The sequence below is a fragment of the Rousettus aegyptiacus genome, unplaced genomic scaffold (genome assembly GCF_014176215.1).
Source record: "Rousettus aegyptiacus isolate mRouAeg1 unplaced genomic scaffold, mRouAeg1.p scaffold_m13_p_3, whole genome shotgun sequence".
Taxonomy (NCBI): domain Eukaryota; kingdom Metazoa; phylum Chordata; class Mammalia; order Chiroptera; family Pteropodidae; genus Rousettus; species Rousettus aegyptiacus.
The window spans coordinates 126,735,441-126,749,793 of record NW_023416306.1 but is presented as its reverse complement, the minus strand read 5'-3'; the positions used below and the strand labels follow the sequence as shown (position 1 = coordinate 126,749,793).

General features: G+C 45.0%; 1 protein-coding gene across 4 annotated transcripts in view; it reads right to left on the bottom strand.

The window, feature by feature from the left end:
• LOC107518609 (myocardial zonula adherens protein) overlaps positions 1-13,870 on the bottom strand; it is an 89,677-nt gene extending 75,807 nt beyond the window's left edge. The window contains exon 1 of one of the 4 annotated variants that reach the window (XM_016160447.2): positions 13,610-13,870. In XM_016160447.2, coding sequence (XP_016015933.2) covers positions 13,610-13,642 — 33 coding nt within the window. In that variant the 5' untranslated portion in view covers positions 13,643-13,870. Of the gene's footprint in view, positions 1-10,372; positions 10,553-13,609 lie in introns of those variants that run through there. The other 3 variants (XM_016160446.2, XM_016160448.2, XM_016160449.2) reach the window with 3 other exon arrangements.
• Positions 13,871-14,353: the final 483 nt, after the last annotated feature.

The following is a 14,353-nucleotide window of genomic DNA, read 5'->3' as shown; positions in this document are numbered from 1 at the left end:
CCAGCCCACCACCATGTAGACTCGACTTACAGGAGTGCTACTTGCCCCATTACGGATTGATTTGTGTCCCCCTAAAATTCATGTGTTGGAATCCTAACCACTAGCACCTCCAATTATTTAGAAACAGTGTTTTTACAGAGGTTATTAAGTTAAAATGCTGTCGAAATGACAGATGTCACTTAAAAAAGGGTAAATTTGGAGACAAACACACATCCTGGAAGGGCACCACGTAAACAAGCCAGTGAGAGACGCCGGAACACATGCTTCCCTCACGACCCTCAGAAGGAACCAACACTACTGACGCCTTGATCTTGGGCTTCCAGCTCCAAAACCGCGAGGCAACACATGTCTGTTTGAGTTTAAGTCGCCTGGTTCGTGCTACTTTTTACAGCAGCCCCAGCAAACAAATACACCCCCAACCTGGTTTGCAGGGTCACGGGTCTGCACCGATCCACAGGGTGGACTCTGAGCAAAATGACTCTGCAGCTTAGAAGCCCAGGGTGGGATGAGATTGTAGAAGACCATTTAAGTCCGACCTGCCAGCCTACAGAGGAATGAGTGAAGAAAACGAGATGAAGTCAGCAGAGCTAAACTGACAAAATGAAGTCCTCAGAGTCAAGCTGACAAAACTGGTTCGGACCAAATGGGCTGAACATGAGGAGTAGATTTTATCTTACTTTGACTAGCCTGAGGACTTAAACTTTTGAACTTTTCAGTTGTTCATCAATACCTGGAGATAGACAGAGATATAAATATAAAGATCCTATAGATAACCTCCTAATTACCCTTTGAAGGGCTTAAGGATGTTCCTATGTCCAGACCTCCTGACATCCATTATCCAGACCACTGGACATCTGGAAGATTATCTCAGACCAATCCAGAGGATAAGAATACAGTGCTGATTCTTCTCAAGAGCGTACTCCATGAGAACTCTTAACTTTGCTTTCTTCTTCGAAACACTCTGAGTATATTAGCTGTGTTTCCAGTTTGCAAACCCTAAGACCCTTGAGTAAAACTTGGCCATTTTAAATTTTAGCAAAGCCTCCTGTTTCGTTTATGCTTGATCGACACTGTGAAGGAGCCTCCAACACCTAACAATGTAACTGCCAGATGGCAGCTCAGTCTAGAGGCAACGTTTTCCATGCACAGATGAGAAAGCCCGTTTGGGACAGTATTAGCATTTTCACATGCACTGTCACCTCCCTCCAAGGCATCCCATTTAGCTATCTGGCACCTTTAACTTCCTGATGATTAACTTACACTTTCCCCCTAGAACTCCTACCTAACAGACCCAGGGAGCCCTCAGGGGCCACAGCAGAATTTCCCTTTCTCCAGACAGGCCGCCTGTCTTCCCAACCTCTTCTCCTCTGGATTAAATAACCCCACTTCTTTTAACCACACAACTTGATTTCAAGATCTCTCTCCATCGTTACATTCCTTTGGGCAAGTTTCATTGCTCAATGAGCACAGGGCTAGCTACCTCTTTTGTGGCCTGCTTTGCACCAAGCCTTCGAAGCGCACCACCAGTCACACTGGCCAAACAGAAACCAACCATTCCACGGGTAGCTCTCTTAGCTGGCAACAACACTAATGAGAATCTGAGCCTTTCCAGAGAAAGGCAACCCTCTGACTCCAGGCCACCTGAACGGGTTGAAATCAGCTGGCATCAAAGCATAACTCATACCAGGCAGGCAATTCAAGCCTATTATGCTCAATAATCTTCTCTGATGGGCTGGATCTAATCCACAGCATAATTCTGCAGAGAAAAGGAGGTGCTTTTCTCCTGCACCACATCCCATACACACACATGTATGCACAGACACATGTGTACACACATGCACACACGTGCACGGGTGCACATACAGGGTCCAACACCTACTAGCAATGTTGACTATGGGCAAGTTATTTAAGCTTTCTGAATATTAAGGGCAAAATGTGGATAAAGGAAGATGGTTTGCACACTGTAAGCCTCCAACAGTGTTAGGTATTTTTATTATTATCTAGATATTAGCATCCTACTAACTCCAAAATAAAACAGGCCTACTTTCTACAGCTCTGCTTTCCACAGAAATAACAATTTGGTCAACAGATCTAGTGGGCACTAGCACTGTCAGTGATATCTCTTTATAGGTGGATTGCCCTAGAGAAGTAATCCCTAATGGCAATAATTAAAAAAATAAAAACTAAAACTAAATACTGAAGCAGAGACAAGGCCGAGAGGGGTCTCCATGGGTCCAAAGTGAGATGTTCCTTTCCCCAGCTTGAGCCCATTCTTCATTTGTCCCCCCAGAACTTAGATATCCCTCAGCACACTTCTTATAGCTCCCACTGGGCCACGTGTACCCTGGGGTATACAAACCCACAGGATAAATAGAATGCATTTCCCTAAACTATCAGTTTTATCTGGTGACAAATAATGAATTAAAATAAAATAAAACATTTGATCTCAATCATATCTGGCGGTTGTAGTAGGTACTTGAGGCTACACTCAGACCCCTGTGTCAAGGGTTTCCTCTTGCCATTAGAGGTGCTCGAATGGGAACACTAGAGAGCATTCTTAATCAGTCGTGACCCACTACCAACTAATTGTACAGAAGCAATTTAAGCCCAGCTTGGAACAAGATCAGACACCTTCCTAATAAGATGGCCAAATGTATTGTCATGTGAAAAACAAGAAAGCTGCAAAAGAAAAAAGAAAAAAAAAACAAAGTCATGAATAATCGCATTTTGGGGGATTTTCATAGATTTATGGGGGGAATGTCTTTAAAGAAACACAAACAACTGGTGATGGTAGTGATGATCTCTACAAAGTGGAATTTCTGTGTTGTTTGCAACTGTTCCAAGTTTTTAACTAAAATAATCATAGTAGTAATAATAACACTAATAAAGAATGAGAGAATATATCAGAAAGATAAAAAGAAAGAGATATCAATCCTTCCTCAGCCCATGGGGCTGCCTCAAGAGCAACAAAGAAAACACCCCAGCGGTCCACTCTGAATTCCTTAACAGAAGCACTAAGAAAAGTGACCCCTGGATGCACCCACGAGGTGGGGCTGGTACAGTTTACCTCTATTCATTCACTTTCGGGAATCTCCCCATGGGAAAATCCCCCACTGAGTAAGACCAAGGCAGTGTTTCTAATCTCTCTCAGGATTTGGTGATGCTGATCTCCATGGTTTCTTAAAATTCAAACACACAATACCCAAAGCAGCCCAGGCTGGGCAGTAGGGTACTGAGAGGCAGGTAGGGTACTTTATTCCCAGAGGTTTCCACAGTGGCTGGCCCAACTTTGAACAATGAGGAGAGCTGAATCTTACCCTGAATACCACTGCTAATACACCAGCCGTCCCTATAAGCAAGGGTCCCTTCCAGTGGATAAAAGCAGGAAGACGGACTCAGTGTATTTCATCACTCAGCTACTGAGCACCCACTACCTGTAAAATACTTTCAAGATGAAAAACAAACAAACAAACAAACAAAAACAAAAACAAAAAAACAGCCCAGCCTCCGAGGAACTCAGAATTCAAAGGTACAGCCAAACAAGGCAATCAAGAACACTTAGTATCACCAACACAAGGTCCTGAGAGACAGGGTAGATTGAGATTGGCGAGTAAGCCTGGTAAAACTCCACTTCCTGTTTTCAAGTATTGGTTCTAATACCTACTAGCCATGAAACCTTTAGAAATCCACTCAGTCTTCAGCTTCAGGTATCTTAGTTGTAAAATAGAGTTAACAATACTGCAGCGCCACTCTCAGGATAGTGGTGAGGATTAAATTAGCTAATAGATGTCAAGGGCTTAGAACAGTTTCTGGTACATATTAAGTACTCTGTAAGTGTTCTTTATTACCATGGGAATAATCATCTTAACTGGAGGTGAGATGGTTCCTAGAGATGACATTTAAGCTGGGTACAGAAGGAAAGAAAGGACTTTTCAGGTCAGTGAGGTTTGGAGAATCCATTGTTAGAATAACAAACGACCAGGCAAGGTGTTCATTCCAGGCTGGCCAAAGGCACAGAAGCTGGCCCATTCAGAAAATGACAAGCTAGAGTAGGAAAGTAGACAAATAGGCAGAGACTAAACTAACTAAACTACGAATTCCTGCTGGAGAAACAAGGCTTCTGGAGAAAGACAATGGGAGCCATCTTTGCAGGAAGGACTGACACTCAAATCTGAATTCAGTGATTTGATAGCAATTATTGAGTACCTTCTGTTATGTTCCATGCACTACAACATGTACAGAAGGGAAAAAATAGCAGGAGAGATCAGGCAACCTTTGTACCCTAACTGTATTGGTAGCCCTTGCAGTGTTCAGCATGATATCAACACATAATAGCCATTGGCTCAGTAAATGTCAGTATGGGTTTCTTTTGAGGTTGAACCAAAACACAATAAGGAGAATATACCTGAAACTCCCCAGAGAGCCTTCCACTTTCTTCAAATCAACCCTCATGGGAGGGAGAACAAGGGAGGGGCAGATAGCATTCAAATTCCGCCACAAGAAAATACACAAGCCACCCCTTGTCTGCAAGTCGGGGTATCTGGCGGCTAAGCAGGTTCTCTGGGGCTTATTTCTGACCCGTTTGTGGAAGCAGAAGGCGGGGTCTCCATATAAGGTGAACCCTGGAGATCCCCGTAACATCATGTTCTCAGTTTCAGGCATCTGAGCTCACCCAATGGAAAATTATCCATTCAAATAAAAAGGGTGGAGAAGGTGACCCTGGGAGGTGACAAGGGTTGCTAATCAATTTACAAAAATGGATTTCCCTAAGGAAATTAGCCAATAAATTTACATTTTTTTTCTCAGACCTGGTCCACACCCTGACTGTGGGGCCCTGCCCCGCTCGCTCCATCTAACAAGAGAAGGTGTGGTCCCCTGTGGCTGTGGCTGGGAAGGCAGATCCCAAGATCTCTGCTCAGCACAAGCATACAATTTCTAGAATGCACAGGTCGAGAGTGGGACACAGGCCATGCCTGCTCTGCTCTGAAGTAGACCTTTTAGCTCTGCTGTGGCCCTGAATTTGCAGGCCTATTATCTTCATCAGGGTGGAGCAAACTTTTTCTTTAAGGGCTAGAAAGTAAATATTTAGGTTTTGCAGAACACTATAAAAACCATGCTTAGTTCAGAATGTACAAAACAACCAAGGGCTAGATTTGGCCTAGGGTCAATAGCTTGCCAATTCATGATCTACATACTTAGACACATTTTTCAGGAGGTATAATGCGTCCTGGAGCCCTTCTTTCCCATGTCAGGGCTGACTCCAGACAAAATTCATACATAGGGATACAGTGACCTCTCCTTCCTATCTTGCTGGCTCACTTCTGTACCAGGCACACAGTGAGCCCCGAATGCCAAGATCAGAGCAAACATGTAGGTAAATAAATATTCACAGTGTGACTTGGAGGGTTATGACTTCCCCATCCTGCCTTTCCAACAACATTGCCCTTCCACAAGGCCAAAAGGACCTTCAGAATACTGTCCCAGGAGTATCTGTACTTCTACAAAAACTGTAAGGAGAGAATAATATTTAAAGGAGTTCCAGTCCTTGGCTGCACATTACAGTCACCTGGAGAGCTTCCTAAACAATACTGATGCTATTTATTCTCTACTTTCTGAGGTTCTCATTTAAACAGTCTGGGATAGGGCCTGGGCATAGATATTTTAAGCTTCACTGTGATTCTATGTGTAACCAGGGTTGAGAACCACTGACTTAACCAAAGGAATGACTCTAACTGTGCAACAGGATGGAGGCGACTGGAATATTTGGAGGCCTTCCCAGAACTTTCAGACTCCTTAACCGGGGTCGGCACTCCCATCCATTTGTCACGTGCTTCCTGACCAAGTGGGCCAGAGGCAGCGATGCGCTGGCGTTATCCCAAGTTTCTCCTTCTGTTTTTCCATTTGCCAATTCAATGTTAAGTGTGGCTCCTTTAGAACCCTGGTGACACTTCCCTTTTTAAGCATCTATTATATGAGGCCTGGAGAGAGAGGATCCCTAAACCCTCTCAAGTAGGTAACCACAGGTGATGCAAGCAATGAAGGGGTGCACGGGCCCTTAGGGGAACATGGCGAGGAGAGTTCAGGGTTGGTTTCCTGGAGGAAATGACCTTTAATCAGAGGAGAGACACCGAAAAAGCAACGGGACAAGGAACAGCATGGAAAGCTTGGGGAGGGGCAAGTAATTTGATATATCAGGAAAGAACATGCATGGGGCTAGGGGATAGAGAAGGCAAAGGAAGATCAGAAGGGCCTGGGTGCTAAACTAAGGGCTCTGTTCTTTCTACTAGCAGTACTGAGGGGGCTCTCGAAGCAGGAGTCAGGTGACTGAACTTTGCATTTTGGAAAGATCACCCCGGCCTTAAGGAACAAAAGACAACAATGTGATTGACGTTTAGGAAATATCACTCATCTAAAGAAAGAAAAGAGGTAAATACCACTGTGCTACTCTTCAGTGCGTTGGGGAACACTGAAACTGTTTTAGGCTGAGAGGGATTGCCACAGGAAGCTCTAAGACCATAATGTAAGTAATCACCGAAAGTATTTTAGATCAAAACATTTCAACATGGTCTCTAGTTAGTTAGCCCTGGATCCACAGCTCCCTGATCTCAATTAGACAATTTTTGAGACTGACTGACTTATAAGGGTTTTCCAAGTGACCGGAAGCCTCCAAGTCTCAATTTTCTTTAAGACCCCTAGGACTCAGGTCTGTTCATCCTACATCTGACATAGTGAGATAGGCGAACCAAAGCAGAGAGACTGGAACATTTTTTCTGAAATACAACTGTCAATTTTTAGTGACAAAGGCTTTTTGGCTAAGCTCTGAGGACACCAGGGTTCCAAAACCTTACAATTTAGCCTGTCGGGGACTGGCTCAGAAGGGCTCTGGTAAGGGGCCGGCCTGTTTTCTAGGAGCAGCAGGCCCCCTGTCTACTCCCTCCCTAGTGGATGATGCAGCCAACTTCCCTCCACCAGATGGTGAGGTCTCACAACATCCTGTGTCCCTTCCTCAGAGCCCATAGGACAACATGAAAGTTATGCACACAGATGTTTCTGTGAAAAGGAAAAGGAAGTGAGGTAAACACTTGACTGATCCATTCACTGTCCAGTTAAGGAGAGTTCTTTATTTCAAGCCTATAAGACAGAAATGGGACCCAGGAGAGTGATGCATTAGCTAGGGAGTGATGACTGGCAGGCTCATTCTGATTTGTAACAGAGGAGCCTTTACCAAATAGAAATATGGGCAAGAACAGGCTAGGAGACAGTCCTAGGAGACAGTCCTGGTGGCCTCGCTGAGTTTTGTTTTGTTTTGTTTATGTGCCACTCAGGGACCACAATACCAGTAACACCAGCCTAACAGTCTTTTATTATCAATAGGAGACATTGATACATCTGATGGTGCTGGAGGAAACCCTTGACAGGTCTCACACCATCCTAGCTGGACCACTTAACCAAAAAAATTTGGCCGCATAAAGCAACTCGTGCCTTCTCCACGAAGTCCGCAGCCTGTTCACATAACTTACCCTTCATTTCAAAGGCTCATTCAGTAGGATTAACTGCATTCATAAAATTCCTTTCGAAACCATGAAGCAATGTCAATATTTTAAAAATGTTTTCCCCATTCTCCAAGGTCATCATTCTGTCTATGGTTATTCTCCAGCCAATTTATCTTCCTGCTGTTGCCATAGATAAAACTATTTTTAGAGCACAACTGGTTTGAAGGCAGATTTTTTTTTTTTTTAATTTCACAGCTTCTGTTGGTTGGCATCCATAAATGCCTCTTAGAGCTTTGTTTATCAGCTGACAGAAATTACTCTCCCACCTGTTTTTTTTCCCCCTTGAGAGATGATTTCAGATAAGAAGGAAGTCTAAATTGTAGGTGGCAGGCATTGAATGAAGAATAACTGGTAACAGTCTGGTCTGGCCATACCACCCTTGACAGCTGACTCAGAGAACTCTCTGCTTAGTGTCAGCTGTCACCACCATTTCTGGTTGACTTAAATGTCTGGACCAACACCGCCTGGTTCCCCCACAGCCCCTAATTTGGTAAGCAATGTGGATGAAACGGAAATGCTATTTTAACAACTAACATGTTATTGTTCAAGACCATCACTTGTCCAACATCAGAAAGAAAAGATAACACAGAGTTTATTGAAAAACTTTCAACTTTAGGAACACTTTTCATGATCATCTGTTTGGTCTACAATTTTATTTTGAAGACATTCTGTTCTTGCTTTTCTCAAAAAATAAGTGTTTTGCCCTAAAGCAGGTCCAGTATGCCATTTTTATACAGTATATGCCAAGAGTTCCATTTAGATGAATGTATTTCCTCTCAGTATCCCAATAATGTCAATCGCCCTATAAATTCCTACTCATCCTGAAAGACCAAATATCTCCTGTCAAGAGAGGCCTTCTTCAGATGCTTTGGGAAGAATCTGTCTTTTTAGCCTCCACTGGACTTTATCAAAACTCTATACCCCACTATAACAACAATCACTTTGTATGAGAGCAACTGTGACAACATCTGCCTCCACAGGTAGAGTGGAGCCCAATGCCTAGCCCTGCATCACACAGAAGGAGGTCTGTGTAAGTTGTTTCACCAATCAATTAATCAATCCGAGTATCACAGCCTCCCATCACACTCTCTACACACACATATATACACAGACAATACCTGTGACATTTGCAAATCATGAGCAAAAGTTGGAAATCATAAAGGGAACCCTAGAACCTTTAGAAATCTTCTCAGAATAAGTATCATGTGGCTCATAACAGCCCTATATTGTTTGATTCAGGGCCCTGACCCTCTGCTCCAAACTATTTTGGCTGTCGTATTCAAAAGGCAAAGCCTTCTCAATAGTGTGTCTACTGTGCCAGACACCCAAACACTTGCAATTAAAGAAACATTTGAAAATAAATATTTGAGAAAAAAATCTTCAGAAAGGTTATCTAGTATACTAATCACATTTGTTTCTATCCATCGCTCTAGCTGCCTCGATTAGTCTTCATCTCTGGAAGGGGACTTGAACAATTTCATGCAATTTATGCAATGTGGTTCCTCACATGAGTGTCCAGGCTCAGGGCTAGCTTTTCAGCGACTTCATTTTTTCTCAAACCTAATTGTGTTCCAACTGAGAAGGATTTCCATAGAAAAGAAGTAAGGCCCGGCCTGTGGTTAGAAACCACAGGCTCTAATGGAGATCTTGCTTTATGAAGCTAATGACTGAACAACCAGAATTCTGACAACCCTAAGTCTGGAGTATGTGCACATGCTCGTGCACACATACACACACACCCCCCCCCAGGAACCATCACTTGGCCCACACTCATGAGTAACACAATGCTTTTCTTCTAGAGCCAAAGAAAGACAGCATATAAGGCAATTGCTAGTCACTTGGCTGAGGTATATAAAAAAGCAAATATGCATGCCTACAAGACTACAGAACAGACTAGAATATCAAAGGGGTCCTTGACTTGGACTTAACTACCCACTTGGCTAAACCTTGGGGAAACACAATTAGAGATATCTCAACCACAGTACAGTGGCACCAGATGACAAGTACTGAATATCATGATGAATGAATGAACTCAAAAGCCATAGCCCAAGACCCTCCCTGGATGTGTGCTCTGAGGCGCTCATCTTGGAAGAGACATGGAAAAATGCAAACTGCATGTGAGTGGCATTTTCTTCCCAGAGCATCTGGAGAAGGGAGAAAAGATGCAACGACGATGAGAGAAACGGAGCACTTCCGTAGGGCGACCTGGATGGTGCCCAGGGCCTCCAGGGCTGCCCCTGCAGTCACTGCGCTAATATTTAAATCAAAAAGAAGAAAGCGTTTTTGTATAAACCCAAGTCACACACAACTGGGTTCCAGTGCTGATCTCTACTACTTTGTTGAGTGAAGCCTACTTTGGCTGATTCCACTCCATTCGCAAGTAGTGTTATTCTATCACCCGTAGTGATAGAATAGATCAAATATATCGAATAGAATAGGCAGATTGCTGGAAGGAGGTAAGTTTGGGTGTTAAAGACGTTCATAACCTTTGAGTCTCAAGAACGGGACAGTGCAGAAATGTCTCTCTTGCTTTTTAAACTGGTGCCACCAAAAAACTTGGCTTTACAGATGAGTCAGGAAGGAGAGGAAATCTCTGGGAATTCCAGAAAGTCCCCTAAATCATGCGAGCCTGCGGCGCCACTGGGGCGTCGAGACAAATGGGTCAGGGCCCAAGCGAGGACACGACTGGAAAGTAGAGCCCAGGTGGGGTTGTCGGGGCCAAGGACTGGCTCCCGCGTGTCCCCGTCCCCAGATCCCTGCAGCCGTCCTGCCAGGACGGGGAAGCCGGACGACCGCAGCTCGCTCCTCTATCTACTCACCCTCCTGCTGGGCGCCCCGGGCGTCCTGGCGCCGCCGCCCGAGAGCAGGGTGACGGTGGAAGTGGAGCGCAGCATTGTGCAGCGGCGGTAGGCGCGGGCTCGGCGCCGTGTTCCTCCCGGCGGAATAAGCGCGCGGAGTCCGCCTGCGTGGGGGCGCCGCGGGCCTGTAGCAGCTGCGGTTGCAGCGAGGAGGGCGGGGACGGGAACGGCGGGGGAGGGGGGCGGGTCAGGAGAGGAGGCGGGGGCGGGGCGGGGGCGGGGCGGGGGCGGGGTCCCAGCGCTCGCAGGACCCGTCCCGCTGCATTTTCTCCCGAGGGCGGAGACCCTGCCAGAGTTCAGGGCTGTCCTCTCCCCACCGCGTTATGCGTCCTCCCCGGGTCTGTCCCGGGGCAGAAAGGAAACCTCGACTCCCACGGCGTTCAGGCTTTCTCTGCTGCCTGCGATGTAAGTAAGGGTCCACCTGCCCGTTCATGGTGCCCTGACTGCCCCAGAAGGCTCTGCCACACCCCCCAGGGATCACTGGGACCCTCACCCCATGTCACTCATTCAAAGTTTATTGAGTGTCTACCATATGTCCCTCCCAGCAACCAACACAATCGACTGTCCTCTGTCCTCATGGGGTTTGTAATCTAGTGGGGACACAGATAGCAGGTGTTAGTAATACTGTAAAAGAGGAGATACCTATGGGAGCAGTAAAAGGCCATCCAGAAGGAAGTGATGACTAAGCTGAAACCTGAAATGCAAGTAGGAGCAAGTCAGGCATAGTGTTCATGGCAGCTGCTCCCATTTAGTTAGTATTCAGCGATTTCTGTGGGCCGGGCTGGCAAGCACTGTACAGGTATTACCTCATTTAATCCTCACAACCAGCTTTTGAGGTAAGCACTATTATTATCCTGTATCCCCATTTTGCAGGTGAGGACACTGACTCACCAAGAGATTGGATAGTAACACAGCAGGGGCCCCACTGGCTGCTGAGTGGCAAAGCTAGAACAGACTCCACAGTCTGACCTAGTGTCTTGCTTGTCCACTTGGCTGCACCCCTAGCAGGGGAAGGAGGAGTTCCAAGTCAAAGTAACTGTCATGTTTAAGGACTGGCATAGGCAAAAGAGAACCTATAGTATACTTTTGAGGAACTGAAAATATCACAGTGTAATGGACTAATGATAAAGAAGCAATAGAAGGCAGTAAAGGAAGATTTCTAAGAACTCGGTGTATTTTTCTCTTCAAGAAAAGACAATCTCCTTTCCACACCCTTCGAAGTCCAAATCAAACACTGCCTCCCTACCAAAGCTCTCCAGGACCCTCCTGCCCTGCACAACCACACTAGTGAACCTAGCAGCTCTTTAGGACTGTATATTCTGTTAGAGTCGTGTGTGTGTGTGTGTGTGTGTGTGTGTGTGTGTGTGTGTGTGTGTGTCCCCTTCCCAAATGGTGAGCTTCTGGACCATTCTGAAGCCCCAGTGTGGCACCAATATGAAAGACGCTCAAGAAATGTTGCTGAACAGAATTCCAAATGGTCCTGTGAAACTTGCTCCTTCTGTAGATGAGGAAACTGAGACCATAGTATTAAAGTGACTTTCCCAAAGTCACACAGCCTATACTTTACCATATCTGTCATCACCACTGCCGCTGTGCCTACGTTCTAAATGCTTCATATGTATTTTATCATTAAATTCTTGCTATTATACAAAAAGGCTATCATCCCTATTTACAAATGAGGAATCTGAGGCCCAGGAACATTAAGTCAACTGATGAATTGCTGGGACTAGACCTCTAGTCTAACTCCAGGTCTGCTGCTTTTTACTACACTCCCCGCTGCATCCTTCCATGCACTTACTTCCATGGACGTCTAAAAAGAGGTCATCTGTGAGAGGCGTCTTTCTATCTACTTCCACACAGCCCCTACTCTTGTGAGAGTTTTGTAAGACTAAAATCTGGGTCTGCTCTCAGTAAAAAGCAGTCAAAAAGTGGTTGTTGAAAACCAACATGGTTTAGAAGTATCTGCATAGTTACTTCAGTATAAAAAGGCTAATAATTATTATTGTTTTGTTACATTGCCATGAGGAGAAAGGAAATGGACTGCTGTTCAGACAGAGTCAAAATAACTTGACATCACCAACGTTTATTTATATTGTGGCAACCACCCAAGTGACCACCCAAGTCGGAGTCAGCATTTGAGAGGAAGTGTGGCCCACGGATTTATTTTTCTTCCATCTACCCAAGTTTTTCAAACTGTTAATATAATATGTTTCACACTGTATTATGGTTCAATAAAGCAACAGACTGCACATTTGCTTTTGTGAGCTCCTTGTAAAAACTGGATCTTGTTTGCACCTCTACCTGCCCAGTACCCAGAACAGTAATTGGCATGGCGTAAGTGCACAGTATATGTTGAGTGAATGAAGAAATGATGTTACAGAGCAATATTTCACTCATTCATGGTCAAGCTAAACAGAAATCAAGATCCTTCTCAAACCAGCTTCTAGGATAGGCAAAGGTCTCCAAGCTGGCCAGATCCCCACGATGGTCCCAGCCAGGAAAGCTCTCCCCGACTGACTGTCACTAAGGGCTATAGGTGGTGGGATTGGGTAGATGCCAGCCTTTGGCTTATGTCATCGCCCCTCTCTTCCAGACCAACACATAAAGAACTGCAAGAGATAGGAGAGTGGGGAGCTCCCAGAAAATGGGAAAAGAGGAATAGGAAGAAAAAAGGGAAGACGAGTAGGGATTGAAAAATCAACAGAAAGGTGGCTTTAGCAGGGAAAGGAGAAAAGTAAAAAAAAAAAAAAAAAAAGCATAATCACAGGTTTCTATGAACAGTTCTGGGAGAAGAAGATAAAAAGAAATAATCAATTCTTTTTGAAAGGCTAAGCATTTCTGCCCCAGCCAGAAATCCTCCATGGTCTACAGAACTGAGAGTCAGAGGGGGCAAACGTGAGAGGAACGGGGATAGGGCACTGGTGTGGAAGGACACCCTGTTCTCTTTCGACATTCCTCCAGTCTACCCCAGGCCCTCCCTGAGCATTGGTGACGGAAGATTGCCACTGTTCAGTCTGGAGGGCACAGGAGCTATGACAGAATTGTCTTAGCTTCCATCCCTTCCTATCCATAGTACTAGCCACAGATTCCTAAGAGGTGTCCTAAATTACTCAGCTGTAGCACAGGTCTGTAGAAAATTCTAGACGTCTGTATAAACGCCCTTCATTTTCTTGAAATTAATTACTAAATTGCACCTACCTCTCCCATCCCACTCATGGAATTCTCTCTCATATCCTCCCAGCCTCTACTTCCAGAATTGTCCTCGTTGCCCTCTGCTGAACTCTCTCTTCGTCGGCATCTTTAGCTGAAGAGCTTGTGAAGGAAGCCTTTATCTAGCAAAGTCCTGAGTGGCAGACTATCGTTATTTCTTAGCAGAAATAATCGGGAATTGAATCACTGGATAAAGACACAGAGCAGGGGAGCCCAAGCAATGCCAGGCTTCCTGATATTTCATGCCATCTTCACTCGTACACCTCTGAGGCTCTCCTTTTTTCCTTCTTTCATTCAGGTGTCACAATACCCCAAAGTCCTGGCATAGTCTCCTATTCTGAATGCCAGAGACCAAGCTTTCACAATGAAAAAAGGACATGTTTCTAACCCAAGGACAAGGGTATTGAATTACAAAGCTCCTTTGGATAAAGTAGAACAAGAAACATCCCATATTCATAGGGTGTCAGAGAAGCAGAGAACAGAACCTAGAGATAAGGAAAGCAGACTGAGAGGAATTGTACACTCTGGCCGAGTCACCCAGATACGCAGCATTTATAAACATGTCTAGACATCGGGGCTGGAACCTGCTGCTGGCCCACACTGGGGAATATAATCTCATTGAAAATAGTCCTGTCTCACCAGTTAACCCATGAACAAATGAACCACTGACAGAGTAATAATAAGCCAATACATTGAACAGATCTGTACCAAGCCCCTACTATGTGCCAGGTA